Genomic DNA, 23,663 nt, shown 5'->3' on the forward strand with positions numbered 1-23,663 from the left:
AATCGAAATTTTAGAACTTTGAAATTCTGAAGAGAGAGCTGCATAAAGCGCGGAACAGGAGATTTCCCTTTTCCTCGCTGTAGTGCAGTCTCGGAGTTGGTATATTTAGGTAGCGGGGGGTGTGGGGGCGCAGCCCCCCTGCTTAAACATTGTGGAAAGGTTGTTGTTTTTTTTCAGAGTTCCTGAAACTTTGATCATATGGTCTCGACCATATGAAATTTGAAGTTTTGGTAATTCAACATTCAGAAGTGAATCAGTGTGTGCGCGTGCGTATCAATGGAAGAAGTACATCTAATCACTACATTCAAATGAATAAATGTTTAGACTGAACACTGAAGTGTCACAACATAAACTATGATTTTCCTGGTTTAAAGGAACAATAACTAATCTTAGCATTATTGTATGCTTATGTAAAGGGCATGATCAAAATGTGCCTTTTGATTACATGTTTCTGGCAGACCAGACATGGAACAAGACTGTGACACACAAAGGAGTTTTCTTTCCTCAAATAGGCAGACTTTAAATATTTTAAATTTTCAGTTGCAACATCAATGCATGCAGCTAGCAGTGTGGGAGGAGATCAGTGCTAGATGAATTACATTAATTTTAATTGGGCTTGGGAATTCGAAAGTAGTGTTGGTCATGGATTTATGCTTCTATGAGGACAAGGCTAGATGTAGGTATTAGACAATCAGAGCTTAGTAAACTACTGAGTGCTACACTAGTATGATAATGTGAGCAATATGACAGGAATGATATTTTATTTTCTGTAGCACTGATGATACTGCTGTTCCTTGCTTTATATTCCCTAACCTTTATTCTCTTGAGAGGTGATAAAAAACATGTACACAAAAAACAGTTAACAAAATTCTCTATTATACATATTAATAAAAGATTTGTGAGCAGATGATAAAAATGACTGCTGTCATACACACTAACGTAATGACCTCACTGCGTCCAAACACGTGGCAACTGAGATTTAATGCAAGCAAATTTGCATGTTTAGGCACTATGGAGGACATTTAAGTCTTAGAGGTGTATTCAGAAAGACCTGTACCACAGTGCTACAACAATCAGAGTGATATGTCTTGATGATGATTAGCTACTAGGTGCAGCATAGTGTTAGTATGGCTGAGAAAGATTGATATATTAAATTATTGCAGGTATACTAACAGTAGCAATTGGGTTACTGAAGTGGTTGTGTTGAGGGCTGTCTTGTGACTAATGTGAGTGGCACAATATGGTGGCATGCCCAGTTCTGTGACTGTTCTCATGTACAATGAAGCACCTTATAACTGCAACACATACACTGTGAGCAAGCCTCAGATAGCCACCACAGAAGTGCAACTCAGTTTGTTATACAAATAACGTGGAAAGCTAAATATAGGAAAGCGAGAAACAGAGCAAAAGCAAGTAAAGAAATACACACAGAGGTAACCTGAAAGGAAAATGGGGGAGCATATTTTCTTCATCAACAGGCATTCATTTTCAATTTAGACAGTGATGTTAACAAGAAGTAGGTATGGGGAGGAAGGGGAAATAGGGAAGGTAACAGCAGCAGATAAATAAAATGCAGACAGAGACAGACAGAGAGGTATGGACATTAATGAGGTCAATGGGAAGATACACAAATAAATAAAGGGTGTAAAAGTGGTTATGGGGAAAAGCAATATACAACAGAGTAGAGGAATAATGCATAATGAAGGGGAACACTGTGTTGCGGGGGAAAGGGCGGGGAAACAGAGGGCATGTTTGACTGCCCAAGTGGAGAACCCACCTGGATGTCAGCTACCGCCATTACTGACACCATGGGCAGGCCCCACATCTGGTGACAAATAAAACAGGGCTATCAAGTTGTAGGAGTATCAGACACAATAGCAGAAACTCAGGGTTCCAGTATGGGCATCTGACAACCAACCTCAGTTGCGAAAGTCACTGCAATTGTTACCAGGAGACCAAGAGAGACCCCTCTGGGCCACTAACAGAGAAAACCTCTCCACCCTTCCCCACTTCAGAGGTGGCCATAGAGACCACTAGCAAGCCCCCCTTCCCCCAGATCACCTCTACAAGACTAGCTTCTTACCAATGCAGAGAGATAGGGCTGGTGAACACTGGTGACCCACCAGTAGGCACACTGGCTGATGCAAACTCAGGATGTCAGCGCCACACCTTATCCTGCATTCTCTTGAAACTGTAGAGAGGGCATACAGAGGAGAAAGAGAAAAAAATACAAAACACTAATACATGTGTATGGCACCTCAACATCATTTTTAAATGACAGGCATCCGAATATTACATTTACACTACTTCCAGAAGAAGTCACTTCTCCTTAGGAAAGTATCATAATTTAAGGCAACCTCAGCTGCCTTTGTAAGATATAAAACAGACAGAAGTCAGTACAACTTGGACCTGACAACGGAAGGCGAGGACGGGAAAAGACAACAGCCAGAAAATACGGTCCAAAATCAGATATACACAGTGCTTACTATAGGATGCATTACTCTCTCTCTGTCCCTAACCTGCATCTCCCACTGTTGGAGCAGGATGGGGTGCACCTCCACAAGTCACTATACCCATTCTGGCACTGCTTACTAGAATGTGTGACACCAGTAGCATCATTCACCACCTTGGCAAGCTAGTGCCAGATATCAAAATTATACATGGGACCATCATATTGCTTTAGTAAGTATTCCCTACAATGCCTGTGCAGCAAAAAAAGAAAGATCCTGGTCTCTTGGATGCACTAAGTGGGGTCCTGCTGAGACCAGATCCAGAAGATGCCACATCCACTTTGCAGGCAAATTAAGGAGGAAACTATCTATGCACATGGCCATATGCAATTAGCGAGGGTGTGAAAGTATCACTAGCACAATCAAACAGCACTATGAGCTTCTGTGAGTCCCTGTGCAAGTGTGCTACACACAGTACCTCCTAGTTATAAAAAGGGCAAGGATACGCATGGTACTGCTGGCTGTGACCGATAATACATGTTTATGGCAGAACTTCACAGACAATAGTAATAAAATCACTTCATTAACATATTCACCATGTTACAATGCTTATTTCAGCAAGATAAAAAGCAGAGTCGCTATATAGTGTAAGATAACATTACAATGAGCAGCTCGGAAATAGGAATACAGCAGACAACACTCTGCACTGCCATATACGCATACTGACAGCAGAGAACACAAATAATAATAGTAATAGACCTCAAGACTGCAGGGTGTGTGTATATTATATATATATATATATATATATATATATATATATATATATATATATATACATATACACACACATTATATATATATATATATATATATATATATATATATATATATATATATATATACACATATATATATATATATATATATATATATACACATATACACACACACACATATATATATATATATATATATATATATATATATATATATATATATATATAGGTACATGGAGGCAACATGAACAAATACTAAGCAGAAGAATGTGTGAGTTAATGCAACAGGACAAGACACGGTCCTGCTGTGGGGGCAACTCACCCTGACAGAAAACAAACTCACCCCGACAGAAAACAAAGTGCAAGGGCATGAAAGGCTACTCTCGTTCTGCGATAGAGGGGAGGCTCACCTTGACAGGGGACAGAAAAGGCTACTGTCCAGCTGCACAGTGGGAGGCACACTGAACAACATTCACACAGAACACAAGACACACATGCATAAGTCACACCACATGCTGCCAGCACACTGCTGAAAGATGATGGCAGTGGCAAAATACCCATTGCTGCTGTCTTGCTGTCAGTACGGCACAGGGTGTGCACCATGACAGCACATTAGCAGACAGGCATGAGACCAACATATGGATGCAAGTGGGCAGTGCTATGACACAGGTGTCTGCCAAGGACAGACATGTATAAATACACTGATCCACAGGTGTACACATTTTTTCATGGAACACAGAGAATGGCAACAGAAAGACAAATTCACCATAAAGAGACAAAGATGTTACTATAAGCCATACGCACACATGGCATGTGTATCCTTGATAAGTTAAATCAGGCAAGACTTTTTAGGTGTAGTAGGGAGTGGTGCAGGACAGCAATACTGTGGGTGGTAATAACAGGATAGTAGTACAGCCAAGTTCAGGGAACCAATGATGCTGCACGCTAAGATCAAGGTACAGGATATTGCAGTGGGCAAGTCCAGCACAGCAGGTGTCCAAATAACCTTGCCCAGTGTAGTTGAGAGAACCATCATAACTGGTTATTTGGACATGGGCGCTGGACTGTTGAAGACCAACGGAGTTTCTTCCAGGAATGTGTCAGGTTAGTCCTATTATGTTCCACTACTTTTGCACACTGACACACATATGTGAATGGGTTATTCATCAGATCATATATGCATATCTGTTTTCCAGGTTCACTGGGGCTGCAACAATGACAACCTACACCACAAGGTATGCATGTGCCCATACGCTATGCAAATAATTGGTATGTACCAGTATGTGTGTGTCACTTGGGCAGAGTGGCACAGATATTTCAGCACTGCCATGTGTACATTGCCTTTGTACATTTCACAGGGTCCAGCACAACAAGATGGCAAATGCCTGGTGTCAGGGGTTTTACCTGTGGCTGACTATGACAGCACCATGCACATGACACAGTCTGAAGACAAAGTGTCACTGTCAGCAGTGCAAACACTGGAGGACAAGCACACATCACCCACATATAACAAGACACTGGAGGGGAAGGCTGAACGTATATCATCTGTGTTTAAACAGATCAAGTCAAGTGCACCCACCATAGGAGATAGAAATATGGTAGTCTTCACTGCAACAACTCTAGGTCATTCCTAGACATGAATACCACCACTGACCTTAATAAGCAGATGCACAGGTCAGTAATCCAGGAACAGACATCCACTATGTATACCACTGAAAGATTATGAGTGTGCTGTGTGGCCTGCATGTAAAGGTGCATCCATTGCAGGGACTTCAGGATGACCTACATCATGTGCAGAGTGATATGGTGTGCAGGGACATGGACTTGACACAGCTGCCAATGTCAAAGATGGCTCAATTTACATCCACCGTTACATCCATCAGGATTCTAGCAAAAATCTATATGGCCAAGGAAAGGTTCAGATACACTTTGCATTATCACAGGCCAGCCTTAAACAGATGGTAGACACTGCTCCAAAGACTGCATCACTGTCACCCTAGTCATGGCTGCCTCCACATCTAGTTATGGGAACTCCAACAACAGTAGCTGACACTGGATTAACTCCACTACAGCGATGCCTCACCAGGCCAGTTGTTGTGGGTCTTGCAGCTCCACACCATCCCCATTCCCTGCTGGCATATGAAACCTAGCCATGGCCAACATCAGGGTCATAGATACCATCCCAAATGGGGGGCACAGCACAGTTCCCATAGACATTATCCAAGTGTTAATTATCCCACAGGCAGGATGCTAATAGCCCCGATACTACAGTGCCATGCAATACACCCAGCCAATGTTCACAGCACAGAAGCTCCACCCCAACAGTGGAGGATATGCTCTCCAAATCCCTCTAACAGTTATACACCTTTCCTATCTCCACTGGTCTACAGACTGCAAAGCCTAGCCATAGCCATGGCCATGACTGGGGGTCAAGGATGCCATCCTTCTATTGCCTCCGCACATGGGGGGGATCACAGCAGAGTTCCTGTACACATTCCCAAAATATTAACTGTCATCCATATAAGATGCTCTCAGCTCTAACACTGTAGAGCTACACAGTACATCATGCCAATGTTCACAACCTTGAATCGACACCCTGCTGGAGGATGAGATTCCTGATCCTCTCCTACCTCTTACCCACACATACGGTTACCACACCCACTTCCTACAACTCTTCCACCTATGGTAGAGTTGTTGTCCCCATCACTGTGCCTCACCCCACCTGTGCAAATGGCGATTACTGTACTATACCCACAACCTATGGCCTCTCCAAGTTAAATTTCTCCAACTCTTTTGGGTTTCTGCAACCATAATGGGAACCATTCCTAATTCAGGGTATGATTAAAGTTTATGCCATTAGTATTGCTTCAATCTTGGATGTTAGCTAAACGTGCTCTTCACAGCACCCACAATGTGCCCAGAACTGACTCCTCCTGCAATTCATATGGGCTTACACATGTACTGATAAAATATTTAAATATGACTGTAAATCTTTTTTATTAGACTGGTTGCTCCTACTACTACTCAAACTGTCTGGCTATCCTACTTCCACATGATTCTTGATTCTGCCTACAAATCTTTGTATTTTATGACATTGTGTCTCTCTGTACACAAGACACTGTAATCACTGGGTGTAGCAACTTCAATGATCAATGCTACTTTTGTCTTTTTTTCCTGGACAAACATAGCTGGTTTTCTCACACATATTTTTTGAACTCTTGGTGATGGGTGATCCCATGTGATATAACAATCATTCTCTACAATGCTTTGTGGTTTATGTTTTCAATGCTTCTCACCTACTTCTACATTGTAGTGTTTACACAATCCCTAGTGCAACAGCCTTGCCACATTATTGTGCTTCTCAGTATAAAAACCTTCTGTCATGAGTGTATCACATCCAGCAACAAGATATGCGACTGTTTCCAGTTCTTTTTTTTTTTTTTTTTTTTTTTTTTTTTTACAGAATGTGGGAACCACTGGAATGGTTCATAGACTTGTTTAATATAACTCTCTGTGTGCACCATACCATCTGCCAGTTGACAGAGTGGAAGCCACACACCACCTAGCAGTTGAAATAGAAGCTCTTTCAGTTGATATACCAGATGCCAAGTGGAGCAGGTTTGGCCTTGATGGCAATGTGGGTGCAAGTAATGGCCCACATGACCTCAGGGAAATGGCTGTCATACAGTGGGTGATTTTTCTCCACAAGCTGTCCATGGAAAGCATATATGCTCCTCCACATACTACATCATCAAATCAAGGAGCTAATACAGGATTTGAAAAGCCAATGCCTATGAAACTCCTTACATGACCCCTGTCAGATGCTAAAGGTCCCCACAACAAAGACTGTTAAGGTGAAAGAAACTTTAGTATCCACTGGGCTAGGCATTCCATGCATTCTCCTTGATACCCTGTATGAATATATATGTCTACTAACTCCCATATAGGCTCATAGGTAGTTACCAGGCTTGCAGTTCAAGGGACCACTGAGAAGCTTAGGCCAAATTCCCAGTTTGCCCCCCTAGCACTGTCTGGTTAAGTGACTTGCTCAAGGTCACACAGGAGGCGAATGAAAGCTAAGGTAATCAAATGATGTTCTGTACCACATGGACTATAACTCACAGCCTTAACCCTCTATACCATCTGTCAGATATGATGTCTATATCCACATGGTAGTGGTAAGTAAATGTCCTGGACATAGAGGTGATGTGATGTCAGCTGCTGGAAGGCCCATCAGCAATATGGAGGCGGACAGCTCATAGTAGCTAATAACGCATGTTGATCTGCTAATGCTGGCACTACTCCTAGCATTGTAATGTGAGTGAAGCTCCTGTATAATGGAAAATTATGGCATTCAGAATAAAAAATGGTCATATCTCTGAGCTAATCCGACAGGCAGTGTTCTGCATATAATCTTTTGTATACACAAAAGCTCTCGTTAGCATGGTGACATTTATTTGTATACCATGCACACTGTGCTATGTCTCCAGTAGTAAGTTTGTATGGCTTGCTTTTCTGAATCACTCTCTCCCTGCACATAGTTGCACAATGTACTATTTCATGAAATGTTGTGAACTACCTAATTCTGAATACCTCCCGTAGTGAGGTAACCTTAAGCAGGGTAGACAATTGTAAAGATATGAAGGAAATACTCACCCCAACACAAGTCATGCTGCACAATGTGAAAACATTAGTGAACTGAGTAAATAACTAATAAAAAAATTAAACACAACCTCAGCAAATAGTTAAAGCAATGTCACAGTCTTACCTGGTTTCTGACCAAAGAACTCAGCCCACATCAAAGATAGATCTGCATCAGCCACAATGAACCGTACAACCTGAACAGCCAGGTACAGCAGAATGAAATAGCAGAGCAGTGAAATGAAATCCATGTTCCCTGAAACATCCAATGTCTATAGAAAATCTGAAAAACTGAATCAATGGGAAAATTAATAACAGACCGCAACATTGAAAAAGTCAACATGAATAAAAGCTATCTAGGTAACTTACAGAAAATGAATGATGAAAATTATCCATGAAGCACAGTTCAATGAGGAAAACACAATGTCTACACTGGTATTGTTAGTATCTCTAGCTTATTCAAATAGCACTACAGAATCAATGTTCCAAAATACAGCTGCTTAAAACAAAAAATGTGTCTCAGACAAAAGTGCAGCAATGGGGGACTCTGCATCCCAAGGAAGGCAATTCCCACATAACACTGCTTAGGAAACTTTGTAAAAGCATGGATATGTTATATGCCAGACAACAAGGCATTTGTCTCTAACACTATGCCTTTGGTAGTGTGTGACAAATTAAAGTTGTATACTTACCAAAACAAGAGAGCCGGATGAGTAAGCCCATCCTCAGTAACATCTGAAATTTTCCCACCTTAAATCCTTCCCTTTATCTCATAATGCAACAAATGACTTCTCCAGACCTCAAATCAATCATGCAAAAAAGACACAAATGAGTTATAAGCCTCTAGACCAAGTCAGAAATGAGGAGGGATGCTACTGAAGATGGTCCTGCTTATTCTGATCTATTGTTCTGATTAAGTACATAACTTTTGTATCTCGCTTGAGAAGGCCTATCCTCAGTAAGAGCAGGACTGAATAATAAGCTAATCATTCTGGGTGGTCTACCTCAGAGAAATACACTTATCACTGTGGCTCCAAAGTTAAATATAAGGCTAGATAAAACACCTGGTTTACAATGAAATGCAAAAGTATTCAGTGAGTTTCAAATAGCTATTGCATGACTATCATCTAAAGCTGCAATGCAGAAAAGGTCTGCGAGTTAACTTCTCTGGTAGATTGTGTTCTTGCAGCAGAAGGCAGAGACTTGCTCTACTTTCATAGCAATATTTGACACATTTTGGATAGTTTGCAGCAAAGTTTCTTTTAAAATAAATAAAGAGCTGAAAATATTCTCTTATGCATTTAGTTTTATCTAAACTGAATAAGGAATAATTTGTGCATACGGACACTGTGTGTTTATAAAAGATGACATAAGGAGGTTCTACTGATAAAGTTTGCAACTCAAAAATCCCACTAGAAGACCTAAAGGCAACAAGGAAAATTGCTTTCCAAGACAACAAGATGGCAAATGCCTGATGTCAGGTGTTTTACCTGTGGCTGACTATGACAGCACCATGTAGTACAATTCTGAAAAAACTTGCTCAAAGGTGGAAAGGTAAGCTTCCCCCTGGCACAAAATAGACTTCCCACAGAGGAATGATATATTTAATATGTGGTCTGAACAGAAAGGTAGCCTTCAAAAAGGTCTTTTTATATAATTAATGATAAATCTGCACCATGATGGGAGTTGGAAATGAATGATAAATACACCTTATCCGACAGCAACTAGGTCCAGTAAAAGATCTGTGAAAAATACTACAATACAGAATGCATAAGAGCTCTGAAAGGCCCAAGACACACTGACTAAGTCCATCTTGGAAAATGGGTCCATTTGCTTTTGGAAGTCTTCCCAAGTATAGGGTTTCTGGGAACACAGAATGATCTGTATAACCCTGGATAGGAAGGCAAGATTTCTTGGCATCAATGCGAATGGAGAAACCATAGGTTTAGACAAAACAAAGGGTTGTCCAGATGAATACTGCCACGTGGACAGGACATCAAAGCCTTGAACACATGTTGACAGATAGGCTTCTCTTAAAGGTAAAGTATGGGCAGCAGTACTTACTCCTCGTGGCCAAAATGAAACTATGAGAATGATTTGGGATTTCTACTATTTGACTTTCTGGATGAGCCTTGTCATCAAGGCAAAGAGGAGAAAAAACAGAGGAGTCCAGGGGAAAGATGTCAGGCTTGTATTCAATACATTAGCGATCAACTCCTTTTCTGTAAGTGTGTGACCACTACCGTGCAGTTCTGGATTTTGCATTTTAATACTGAGAATGCTGTATTACAGGGATTCGCCTTTCTCAAAGGTACAGAGATACTGCAGCTGGTACATATAAGTAGCAGGGTTGTGGGGTCAGAGGCTTCCATGTTAGAAGGTGCAGAAGAGGCTTGCCCCCTGCAAAAATGCCTTTTTTCTAGTTTTCTTATACCTGAATATGTTTGGCTGCCAGCAATTACTTTCTGTCACAAAAGACTTGCATCGCACTTCAGTTGTCGTGTCATCCAGGAAGCTATTTCTGGAAATATGCATTCCTAGAGCACTCCCTCTGTGAAGGGATGAGGGAATAAAAGCTATTACATTTGGTGTTGGTAAGGCAGGCAAGTTGTCCCACTAATGAATGCCTTCACATTAGTGGGGGGACGAGGGCCCACTTATGTGGTATCAGCAAACAACAACTGAGCCTATATGCAAGTGAGTTGTTTTTCGTTGAATATTGCTTGTTTTCAAGTGACACATAAAACCACTGCCATAATGTTAGAGAGGATGACTACCACGCCTTGAGACAGAGAGCCCTGAAAGACTTAAGACAGAGAGAAGGACTTCCAAATTTCTAGAATACTGTTGTGAAGAGTGGCCTCAGTATGTGACAAGACTCCTTTAACAGTATTGCAGTAATCTGCTGGTTCACTGTAGTGGCATTTTTGATAAATTAGATTTCTATCTTTGCTTCCATTGGCGATTTTTACTGTAAGCTCAACCACAAGTGTGTTTCTTTGTTGGCTGCTGTCCTCTAAAATGCAGGCTAACACAGCAAGTGATGCATAGTCAGACAATTTATCTGGCACAAGCAATGACTTCATTCCTGGCAGTGGTACTGGGGTTACAGTTAAAGATGAATGACTCCTAACAGTTCTTCTAAAAGTGTGTCAGTAACTGCTAAGGAAGTGACTATTACAGGGATAGGAGTAACCATACTAAATGTCTTTTCTTCTGTCAGTGATATATGGTGCTCTTAACTGTACTGCATTAAATAATAATGTATCTGATGATCGTGAAGATGTGCCATTATTAAATGTCCAAATCTGAGCAGTTACAAAATGCAATTAACAATGTGCTCATCTGATAAATTTAAAATTTTGCAGGTAGTAAAGACAGACTTTGAGAAGAGATCTCAACAGAAAAAATGTAATATTTAAGGAATTGCAGAATTTTGGGATATTGCTGCATGTCTTAAACTGTTGTGAAAATAACAGCTGCATTCATGGGTATCTCACTGGTTGAGGATACCTCATGAATTGAGTGATTACAGAAGGGGCAAATATTGCTGACTTAATATACATTATACCTATAGTCCTTGACTCGACTCTGTGGATGTGGCTCTAATTGATCTAACAGGTTTGGTTATATTGTTTCCCCTGTGCCAGTAAGGTGATACTAACAGCCACCAACGTAATCTCCAGATAGCAGGATGAAAGCAACTATGACATCAAAATACCCGACACCAACAGAGTTTGAATCCCACCACTGCCAAACAGGGAGGATACACTTTTCTCCAAATGCTATGAGTGCCCCAAGGAGCCATTTCTTTCTTAACTCACCCAGCATCTTGATCATATCTGCCGTGACCTCATCTGAGCTTGCTGCTTTCCCTGACTTCAGTGTCCTTAGTACTGTTCTTACTTCTTCTAGGGTACGCTCCTCCTCTTCTTTCACTGCAGGCCGTTTGAGGCAGTACAGCTTATGTGGGGTTTTCTTTATTCAAAAGCTGCTGGAAGTACTCCTTCCATCTGCTTTTGATGTCTTGTGGACTGATAAGTAGTGTTGCTGACACCTCTTATGAAAGGTATCTGATAACTATCTTCATTTTTCTGCATTTGCCTTGCAAACTGATAAAGAGTTTGTTTGTGCCATCTACTGAGTTACTTTCCAGAAGCTGTGTGCCATTGATACCTTGTTCTTCACTACTGCACAAGTGCTCTCTTAGCCTCTGTTAGCCAACCAGTATTTCTTCTTAACCTGGTTCGTATTTTCCGTTTCCCACTTTTTCCTACACTCCTGCTTTCTTTTGATGACTTCCTGGACTTCTGCATTCCACAACCAGCTTTCCTGATGTACCTTACTTCCATACTTGGCTTGGCCGCTTATCTGTTCCACAGTTCTCACAGATACTGTTTCTGAGGTGCTGCCATTCTTCTTCAACTCCACCTATTTCCTCTTCATACCAAGGTGCTAGAGCCATAAGAATTCCCTTGAATTCTTGGGCTTTCTCTCAACTCAATTTCCAGGTTTTCAGTCTAATCTCTGTTGATCTTAGAGCCTTCTCTGACCAACTGGCCACTCTTTTACACAGTCTTCTCTCTCTCTGAGCTATGTGTTGGTCACCATCAAGCCATTTGCAGGCAGAAGTCTAGAATGGCCTCTCCTTCTTTATTCTTGCTGCCCCACCCATGTGGATCCAGGTAGTCCTCATATCCTGCTCTGTCTGTCCCTATATTTCCATTTATGTCCCCCACTATCAACACTAACTCATGTTGTTCTGCTTTGTCTAGTAGGTCCTACAACTGCTGCCTGAATACACTCTCTTCCTCTCTATCACAACCCTGCTATGGGGCATAGACTGAAATTATGAATAGTGTCCTATCCTTACACTGGAGTCTGACTGCCATGAATATGTCACCAATTCTGATGACATCCTTCACTGTTTCCTGAAGTCTCTCCACCACAATTTCCACACCATTTCTAGTCTGTCCTCCCCTTGACTGGTATACTCTGTATCCCAAGCAAAGTGGCGCTGTTGCACTGCCCTTCATCATGCCTCCTGGATAGAGAGGATGTCCAGCCTCCTCCTTACCATAATGTCATCCACTTCCAAGGTGCATCCTGTCTAGAAACCTAAACGGAGTGTTGCAATCCTTAGTTCATGTTTTGCTAGTTGATTAGTTTTACATCCAGCTTTCACTTAACGCTGCTATCCTTGGTAACCCAAGCTAGGCAACTGGCACTAGTCAGGTATTAATTTACTGACCCAGGGCAGGGCTGCTGGGCTTTATGGTGGGTACACACTTGCAAACAGGGGCTCATAGATCCCATCCACTATTAGCATAGGTCCCTGGCATAGGTCAGAGAAGGCCAGGTTCTCATACCATTTATCACCATTTTTGGTGAAATATGTAAACGTGACCTAATCACCTAAAACCAGGTTTACACTGTTGAGAGGCTAGCCCTAACACAACATGCAGTCTGTGATCTGTGTTCTCCTATCTAGAAGATATGGTGTACCATGCATACCACAGTTGATGCCCAAAGCGGTTTGGTCTATATAGCTCTTCCCCCAACAGGCACCATCCAGAGTCTGCACTGCTGCCCACAACTCTATTCTTGGGTGAGTTTTGAAGTGGAAATACTAAGCATTTTTTGGAAGACAGGAATAACTGCACGGAAACACAAGAACATGCAAACTCCATACATGCATTGGCTAGAGGTGAAAATCAAACCTTGCACCTCATGCATGGGAGGCAAAGACCTTGACCATTACACCAACTGTACTAGCATAATACAGTACAGTTACATACATTTTCCCCAGCCCTCGAGTGTCCATCACTTGACATCACTGTCCTGCTGCTGGCCATTTTCTTTACATGTCATAGCAACAGTAACATTTGCCACTACAAATCCAAGCCTGTTTCCTCTTATTATACTCCACCCAGTTATAGCTCAGTGATATGCAAGTTATTAAATCCAATTGCAATTACATCTCAAAAACAGTTCCTGGTCTTTCATCTTTATTGTTATATTAACAAAAGGAGACAGTAAATCTGATCAAGCACATTTCAAAAGACATTCCCTGTTCTTTTTATATTCATATAGGCAAAGTCATACATTCCTCCAGACATGCGAAAAACTCAATGCAGATGAACCGATGAGAAGAGAAACAAGCAAATAAATCACATTTTAACTTAGCCTGGTATTCACCCGGGCTTCAGAGTGGGGTTTAGTTTTCTTTCCCTTATTTTTGATTGAAAAACAAAATGTAAAATGTTAACAATGTCAAGCATAGCACACAATTTTTGTTTGGTTTGTTGACACATAAGCTATTTGTTTATGTTTTTGTATTTCATTTTTTGCATTTGCAGGACCATAAACTACAACTATTATTCTATCTACAAAAGATGGTTATGTTAAAAACAAATTATTTCACAACTGGACAGCCAATCTCTGAATGTTAGTGGAATGTATATGCTGCATAAGCAAAAAAGAAAATTGCAATTTATACATGAACGATGCATGTATAAAATTGCAATTTTCTTTTTGCAAAAACTGCGGTGGTGGTGCTGCGGTAGCGGTGTCGCCTCACAGTAAGATGCTGTTCCGTTCGATTCTCAGCTAGAGCATCTTCTGCATGGAGACATGCATGAATGGGCATACCTTCATTGAAGGTTGTGCGTCAGGGCTGGTAACTCGGCACGTAAAAATCAACTACCAAATCATTAGCGGACCGGAGTTCCGCTGTGGCGACCCCTAACCGGGAAAAGCAGAAACACACACACACACATGAACAATGCAACTGAATTTTTGTTTACAGGAAACAAAATTGTTGGATGCTTTAACTGTTCTTATTAAGCAATGTGATCAATGGAAAAATATGAATGTTACTAGCACACTATCCCAATGAAGATCAATATTCTGATCATCTGTAAAGGTAATCCAAATGTAAAGCATTTCAGAAGCTATGCTGGGATGAAGGGACATACTGTCATGTTGTACTGAGCTGTATGGCATGAAGCTAATTACTGACTCACTTTGTACTCCATTCATTACTTTTCTTTTCTGGACAGTGCTAAACATGGGCTCCAACAGTTGGGAGGTACTTTGCAGTGTTAGAAACTGAGCAGAGTACAATTTTATTACCATTTTCTGACAGATTAGGCCCAACAACAATATCTTATCAAGTACATCACAGTCATTTAATTAACAGTTTATGGAAGGGAGCAATGAGCTGACCCCTGACACACACAATTTCTTCATCATAAATAATGCAAATAGCTAAACCTAATTCATGTACAGATTATTTTCGTTTTAAAAAACCTTATGGAATGTCAAGTGCAGACGTCTTCTTTCCACTGTCTGATCATAAAGTATTAACTTGCAAATCGTTTTTTTTTCTCTCTAAATGTCTTGATTACATGAGATACATTAATTGTATACATCTCAGACGGGCAGCCAGATCTTTATCCAGTAAACTACTGGAGCAAAATAAAGGTCAATCAATCCCCATGGAAGTTAAACAGGATGGTATGAAGACTACTCTACTTGCAGTCTTAAATTCTTATGCTTCAAAGTATTGGTGGCAATGCAGGTATCAGCTTCACATGACTAGCAAGGAACCTGCTATTACAAAAACAGAGCACATATGCCCTAGCACCACGGTACTTATCTAACAGATTTTTAAATGAACAGATTGAAAATGATTATATAATTTTCAAGGGTAGATTGCTCCAAAACGCCTACCTCTACACAAAAAAACTAGAACTTAATTTACCTTGAACAATGGTAGTCAACAACAGGTTGTTATTCGTGGAGGATTGTGATACCTGTTGAAGCAGCTAACTGTTCATTTTCAAAAAAAAAAAAAAAAGCTGAGGGCATAGACCAAGATCTTCCGTACTTTTTGAGTTGCTGATGGACCAACAATATTTCTAGTAAAATTTCCCTGTTAATCTTCAAATCTGTCCTAAGTTGTACAAACAAGGTGATAAAGTATATGTTATAACAGGTTTAACAGTTTCTGTACAGTGAAATCAACACTTCCTTATACCTACTACTTGTGATCCTAAAAAATATCACTAAGGGTGTCATAGCAACTTCTCACTACAGCTGAAGTGATGTAATAAAATTAAAATGTGCTATATACTATTACTTTTCGGTCTCTCACTTCCCCTTTTATTGGAAAATTGCCATTTATAGCATATAGATAAATTTTCTGTTACCCATACACAAAACTGTACACTTAACACCAAACCGAAATGAATGTACGTCAGACCACTGAAATAGTGTATCAAGTTAATGTTGCCTTACAGTTTGATCCTCTGCATTTCTAATGCCAGTACCTGTCTTAAAGTCATCAACAAACTTGCTCAACCAAATACCTTCTCCAAGTGGCATTGTTAACATAAACAGATTGAACAAAAATGTCCCAACACTGTGACCTGTGGAACTCTTATTTGTAATCACCCAGTCAAAGAAAACAGTTACTCTAACCTTACATCTCTTATCATGATGCCAATTTTTGACCCATTTAATGATGTTAACCATTTATACTGATGTTTGGCAACTACTGTCTTATGGGTAACAGACTCAAAGGATTTTGTCAAATTTAAATATATTATGTCTACATGCAAACCCTTATTTAAAATTATAAACAAGTTAGCATAGCAGCTTATAACATTTATCTGGCAAGATCTGTACAGTGTAAACTAAATCCTTGCTGACTTACATCCTCTCTTGTACTAACATCTTAAAGCAATATGCCCAATATAACTTTCTCAATGATCTTTCCTGTAATGTTGGTTAAGCTGATGGGCCTGTGGTAACCAACACTGTTTGTTTTACATATTTGGGATCTGAAACAACTATAGCTTCCTCCCACAATTCTAGGAAAAAAGTCACTAACAATACTGTTGGAAAAGATAAGTTAACAAAAATGCTAACTTACCTCTGTGATTTTACACACACAAAAAAATTAAGTTGCCAGGTCCAGCAGCAGCATCCAATTTAATATTTTGCACTATACAACAGACTTCATCAGCTTGGATAACTGCACAAATTTTCATAGACAAACAGTAGAAGAGATATCGGATTTACTAGTGCTACGGCCAAAAAAAGATTGACAAAACAACTTAGCCATACATCTTTTATGAGAAATTACTTTCTTTCCATCTTGCACAATAATTATGCATGAAAAGAATATTTTTATTAAGCTTTCACGTAAAGAACACATTCTTCTTTAGGAGAGAACTTTTAATTTGATTAGACTTGTACCTTTGCTTTTCTTTTTTTTCTTTTTGAATTTCAAAAGGGAATACTTTAATGCATGGAATGCGTTTATTATTCCCTCTGTTTTGTGTACTATCATAAAATTTCTCATGTTATCTGTTTTTCTCTTTTGCTACATATGACTGTTTGTTGGTTTACTTCTGAAGAAGTCCACATGATGGTGGATGAAAGCACTTAATTCTTTTTTGAGTTACACTTCTGGTTTATTTGTTGGTGAGCTGTAGTCTAATAAAGGACGTATTATTGCTTCTGCTGCGTGTTCTTTCTTGACCTGAGGGATATTTTCAATGTATGACTCGGTAGCGCTTGCCCAAAGACAAGCAGGACAGTCCTGGAGCTGCGTGGGTTTGGTCTTTAACAATCTTTGTGGCTCTTCCGAGACACAGTGCAGAGTGCAGATCCTGTAGTGATGGAAGCGTGGACCTCATTATTCTGTCTGCCACTTTCACCACCCTTTGGAGGGGCCTTACAATCCAGGTCCTTGCAGCTTCCATTACATACTGTGATATTGCTGTTACGATGCTATCAATGGTACCTCTGTAGAAGGTTGCGAACACCGAAGATGGCAAGTTTGCTGTTCTCAACCTGCATAGGAAGTGGAGTCTTTGCTGGGCTTTCTTGGCAATGTGATTAGTACTGAAGGACCATGTCAAGTCTTCTGGGATGTATACCCCTACGCACTGTTTCTCCCTTGGTTATGAGATGGAATAGTGCCGGCCGTTTTTTCCTGAAGTCTAAAATTACCTCTTTGGGTTCGTTTACTTTCAGTGCCAGGTTACTGTTGTCACACCAGTCAATCAGATGTTTCACCTCCTCCCTGTATGCTGCTTCATCACCGTTAGTGATTAGGCCTACAACTATAGTATCATCCGCAAATTTGATGATACGATTTGAGTTGAACCTGGTTGTGCAGTCGTGGATCAGCATGGTGACATTACACCATGCTTTTTGACAGTCTGTGATAAATGAAAGTTATGTATTTACCTCAACAATAGATACAGATGAGTAGGCCCATCCTCTGTAATGGCAGGACAAATGCCAGTAGTAGGTATTAGGACAGTCTGGCACCAGAACGTTCCCATCCTAAATCTCTCCTCTTATGCCATAATGCAAAATAAAGGACCTTCTTCTGTAAATCTTTGGTAGATTATGCAAAAAGGATAAGAATAAGTTATAAGCCTGTACACCAAGTCAGAAAAGAGGACGGGGTGCTACTGAGGATGGACCTGCTCATTGAGGTCTATAGTTATCATAAGTTCATAAGTTTCATATCTGGCATGAGAGGGTCCATCCTTAGTAACAGCAGGACTGAATCCTAAGATAATCGAATCCTAAGATAATCATTCCCACTGGTCTCCCCACAGAAATATATAATTTATCACTGTGGCTCCAAAGTTAAATATAAAGCTGGACATAACATCCAACTTTTTGCGTGTCTGAGAGGTTTGGCAAAGTACACAGGAAATCTGAATAAGAAGGACAAATCTAGAGGTCAGTGGTGCTGCAACCAATTATCAACAGGTTTAGGGGAAGTGTACAACAAATGAATGCCAAAGAAGTTGAAAACTAAGGTGACCTAAACTGTGGTTTAGCCAGTGCTTCTATGTAATACAGAAATTTGGGCAGGGGAGGTACAGCAGCAGCTGAAGAAACTTGAAGTGATGGAAATAAAGTGCCCGAAATGGATAGGAGAATGCACACTGTGGGACAGATGTAGAAATGAAGATATCTGAGCTGAAGTCAAAGTAGCCCTAGTTAAAGTGAAGGTCAAAGGCAATAGATTATGATAGTTCCATTGGATATGAAAGAAATCAAATGACAATTTGGTACAGTAGATTTAGGAGAGAAAGAAAAGAAGGCACGGGAAGACAAGGACTTCAAGCCAAGAGATGGATTGCATGAGAGAATACCTGCAACAGTCAGGCATAATTTTTGAAAGTAGGAAAGTGACACTGAAGCAAAATATTTAACAGCAAGGCCGATCCAATGGCATAGAGGGATGAAGCCTTACGACGACTCAAGTGACCAGAGTTCAATTAGTGGCATAGGTGACTGACAGAAGCATCAGGGAGAGGTGGGTGTTTCCATCATGGGTTGGTGGTGGACCTACAGGTTTCTACTGTGTTGAATCCTGGTGGAGGCTGGGGAAGGCACATTGATAGGTGCGCCTAAAGACAAGAACAGGGTTAGAGACATGGCTGAGCTGCTGTGGAGGTAGGGCAATAAGCAACAAGTCTCCACTGCACGCCTGTCCCTGAGGCATATCATTAGGTCCACAAGGGGGGTTAGGTAGATCATAAGTTAACCCCCCTGAAGGAAAGCTCAGACATGCCAAGTCCTAAGATGCCTAGCTCTATGACCAGTCCCAACAACACTGAACTGAAGTCAGGGTGATGGGACAAGGAAATACCTGGCAGACCCAACATAAGGTATCGGGGTACCAGGCCAGTATCATTAAGGACAGAGGGGAAAATAAATATTAAGCAGCTGATGCAACAATCTGACCCCACGTAAAAGAGAAAAAGGGGGATGATGATGATGGTGATAACACAAAATGCTATTTAATTAATCTGTACTGCTAACTGTGCAACGGACTGGGTTACATACATAATTCTTTTATCATATGTCAGACTATCTAGTTGTGGGTGTTTTGCAAGTCTTTATAGTGTTCTGCTGTAATAGCATGGATATAATGGATTTTACTCTAGAATGGAAGATAGGATACATATCTGTATTGTAATTGTTGTGAATTGTTATTATAGCCAAAATGTTTACAACACAATAAATGCTTGTTGCATGATTGAGGGACGTTAATTTGACTGAAGAACATCTCTTTTAGCTTACTGCTTGCATAAGGTTTAGATTAAATCTGTGTATGTGTGTGTACTGTAACTGCAAATCTTAAAATTAGATTGCAACTTACTGAGTTTCCCTAATATGTATGACTGGCTACAAGAAGTTTAGAGAGAGTCATTTGGCTGTGGAATACTTCTGATAGTTTAATGGCTCTTGCCCTGATCAAGATGCCGCATATCCCCTTTCCTAATTAGGGACTGAATGACACAGCTCTTGCTTGTACAGGGCTTTTGTGGCTGGAGTCCTTAGGATGTGGTACAGAGACATATAGCAGGCAACCCTAGTTGCAAAATTTTTGAAGTGTGAAATTGTGCTTGATTTCAGTTGTTCATTATCCCTGATGAAAGTTCTGAAATTGAGTGTTGGATGTGAACTGACGGACAGGCTGCCAGTGAGTTAAGCTTATATATGACCACAGTACAAGGTTATAGAGCAATATTACTACATATTAGTAGTAAATAACTAACTCTTTGCATGGTTGTAGCCAAACAGAGCGATTACTCCTAACAGTAATATGTCAGTGGAATTTTGCTTCACTGAGGATTCCTGGGTGATTAAGAATATTTTGCAATACTATAAATTTTGAATTTGAAAGATTTTGAATACATTATATTTTATAAGATTATACAGCCTCTATGGGATATGACGACATTTTGTAAGCAATGGATTTTTTAATTTTGTACTCAATTCTATTGTAGGATACTGTACTCAAGATGTTAACAATAGTGAAATGAGAGCCCAACAAAGACTTTGAATATTCTTGGTTGGCACTGATTGGTCTGATTGGCATTGACTTCTGATTTGGCACTGATTATGACTGGCATAACAAATACACGGTTGTGTACATTTCTTCCAAGCAAATGTGTGGTGTGGTTTGTTAAATGATGTACATGCTTATTTTCATCCAAAGTCAATGACAGTGTGTCAAGGAATTGTAGACACAGCTATATTGCCTTGGGGAAAACAGCATGCATGAGATAGGGGAGGGGGTCAGGAAGGCAGGAAGTTGGTTAGGATGAGGAAGAGGGGGTTGTGTAAAGGTAGACGGGTAGGTACAGGAAGAATATAAAAAGGCACAGGTAGCCAGGCATAATCTCTTTTCAAAAACAGAGCATCCACCCTCCCTTGTGAAAACAGGAAGAGGTGTAGATAGCACAAGGTGAGATGTGGTAAGTACTGACTAATATGAGTAGGTAGGTGCTTGCTGACCCATAAGATGACCTCACTAGGGGTTGGGAAAGAATTTCCTGTATTTCCCGACAGGGTTTTCAGGTTTTTACCTTCCTCAGCAAGTGGTATGTAGGGTAGGTAGGTGTCGCAACCATGAAGGGATGAAGGAAATACTTGGAAGACTAAAACTGCAAAGGACTGTGCTTGGACTGGGGAAAGGTGCAGCCTTAGACAGCATGGCCCTTCTCTGGGTGGATCCCCCCTGGTGTAGCAGGCAAGCAGAGAGCCAAAGCCTTGGGTCCTGCAAGTGGCAGATCCCCTTCAGCCACTGGTATCTGGCTGAATGGTGACATGGAGCTGTCAGTGTTTGGTTACAAATCCTTTCAGCCATTGGTATTGGTTGAGCATTCACAGGGACTGTGGTGGTATGTTATGGCCTGGTTGATCTAACTAACTTCCAAGTTCTGCCCTTTGAGCACATCTGAATATTCTTGGTCGGCACTGATTTAGCACATAAGTCAATCTGACTGACATAATATACACATGGCTGTGGCAATTTCTTCCAAGCAAATGTGTGGTGAAGTTTGTTAAATGATGTGCATGTGTATTTTCATCCAAAGGCAATGTGTCTAATTTGAAGTTTTGAGTTGATGCTTAATGCCAGTTTGGGATGTGTCACTGTAATTTTTAGAGAATCTGATGAAAAGTAAGGAAATGAAGATTGTGGTATGACAGGAATCAATGTTACACTCAGCAGTTGTGTGTTACACAACACAGAGAAAAAGAATTTGCAGTGTCAAATTACAGAAGAATAGTGCCCCGAGACAAGATGCTGATGCACTAGTCTCTGTTACTTGGCATAAGTTTATTCTAGTTACCGTTTACAACAGGATCCATTTGTAGATGACTCTACTTCATTTAAAATGTTGGTAAATGCAATAAATGGAGGAATCTAAATGTTTATCTTATGAATAGCCAGCTTCACTGTCCTCCCTCCTTCATCAAACTGTGTGGGGAGGACTATTCTCTGGGGCTTTACAGATAAGCAATACACTCACTAAGGCTATTACTATAACTAGATAAACTATACATTCATTATGGCTATTACAGTAACAATTTTTTTTTGTTTCTTTGTTAACATACCAAAGGCTTTAATACAGTATCACTCACAGAATAGATGACATATAACCAATATCTGTAAACATTTTTTTTATTCAGTGCCCTAGTAAGAACCACAAGTGCTTTTGAGATACTGGGCTTGTGCAGATGTCATTTTTGAACAGATTATCAAGTTCAGACACACTGGGCCCAAAGATAGGGAACTTAAAATATATTAGGATTCTGCTGAGGCACAGGACCAAGTCAAGAGATAGCACAATCTCTAACATGCTGCTAAGATGTAGGACTGAAGAGATCACTTCTACTTTAAAAACTTTATTTTCTACAAGTGCGAGTATGGAAACAGACTAAACACCTACTGAAGAAGGAAATAAACTTTTATTCTACCAAAATGCTTCAACACACACTGGGTCACTCTCCAAAAATAAAGTATCTTTGGTGGTTACAAATATTTAAGGAAGATGCCCTCTCAAACTCACATTTTATCCATATTCGCAAAGAGGGGGCAGATGAGTCAATAGTCATGGGATGGGTAGATGGGACTGCACACTATCGGATTAAAACGCTGAATTCAGTTGACATCATCGGTCACTGCAGTAACTTAATGGGATTGCTTGGGGAGACAGGATGGGTGCAAAAAAATCTACTATACTATTACCAAAAAAACTTCAACAATGTACAAAACATTTCTCAACTGTACCTATACCGTTTAGAGCAAAAAATCTGGGCAAAGCCATAAATAATGAGAGGACAACGGCCCCAAAACAGTGAGACTTTTAAATATTACTCTTACAACTTAGAAAGTTGATAGAATAACAATTAGCATGATTTTTCTGAAACGCGGGAAGTGTGAAACTCAAAAGTCTTCTCATTATTTTTCTGAGTGTAAATGTCAATGATTTGCCAGAAAACCAACATTTTACGAGGAAAAGACAAAAAACTGAGGCAAAAATGGACAGTTGAGAGGTATGAGTGTACCTCATTAGGAGGAACATTCCTTATTCTGAGTCTTTAAAAAAATCCGTGCTTCTCGTCATACCAAAATGAAATAGTATATCACATATTCATTGCCAAAACGGTTTTTAATTAGCAAATAATTCTGAATTATATCAATTCATGAAAAATGTTTAATATGCATAAAATAACACGTTTTAGCCATTCTGTGAACTTCCCAGTTTAAGTTATTAACAAACCGTTAGTAAGTATTCCACATTTTGCCCATTTGTTTCACATTATAAGAGATTGTGAGTGATTGTTTATACTAGGACACACCAGGATGCTCAGGAGCAAGTACCGTCCCTTGTGTGACGTGTGCTGAAATGATAACATCCTGATCCGAACTTTATTTTGCAAGTAATAAATGCTCGTGTAT

The 23,663-nt window shown here is 40.2% G+C and overlaps 1 protein-coding gene across 1 annotated transcript in view; it reads right to left on the bottom strand.

Moving 5' to 3' along the window:
- Positions 1–23,663, bottom strand: part of DHRS7 (dehydrogenase/reductase 7) — a gene marked incomplete in the record, with an annotated part of 522,126 nt that overhangs the window by 497,821 nt on the left and 642 nt on the right. Inside the window, 1 exon segment of the mRNA XM_044074467.1 lies at positions 7,995–8,158. Coding sequence (XP_043930402.1) covers positions 7,995–8,118 — 124 coding nt within the window.

This window comes from Protopterus annectens, chromosome 6.part0 (assembly GCF_019279795.1).
Source record: "Protopterus annectens isolate FY-2018-M chromosome 6.part0, PAN1.0, whole genome shotgun sequence".
Classification (NCBI taxonomy): Eukaryota; Metazoa; Chordata; order Ceratodontiformes; family Protopteridae; genus Protopterus; species Protopterus annectens.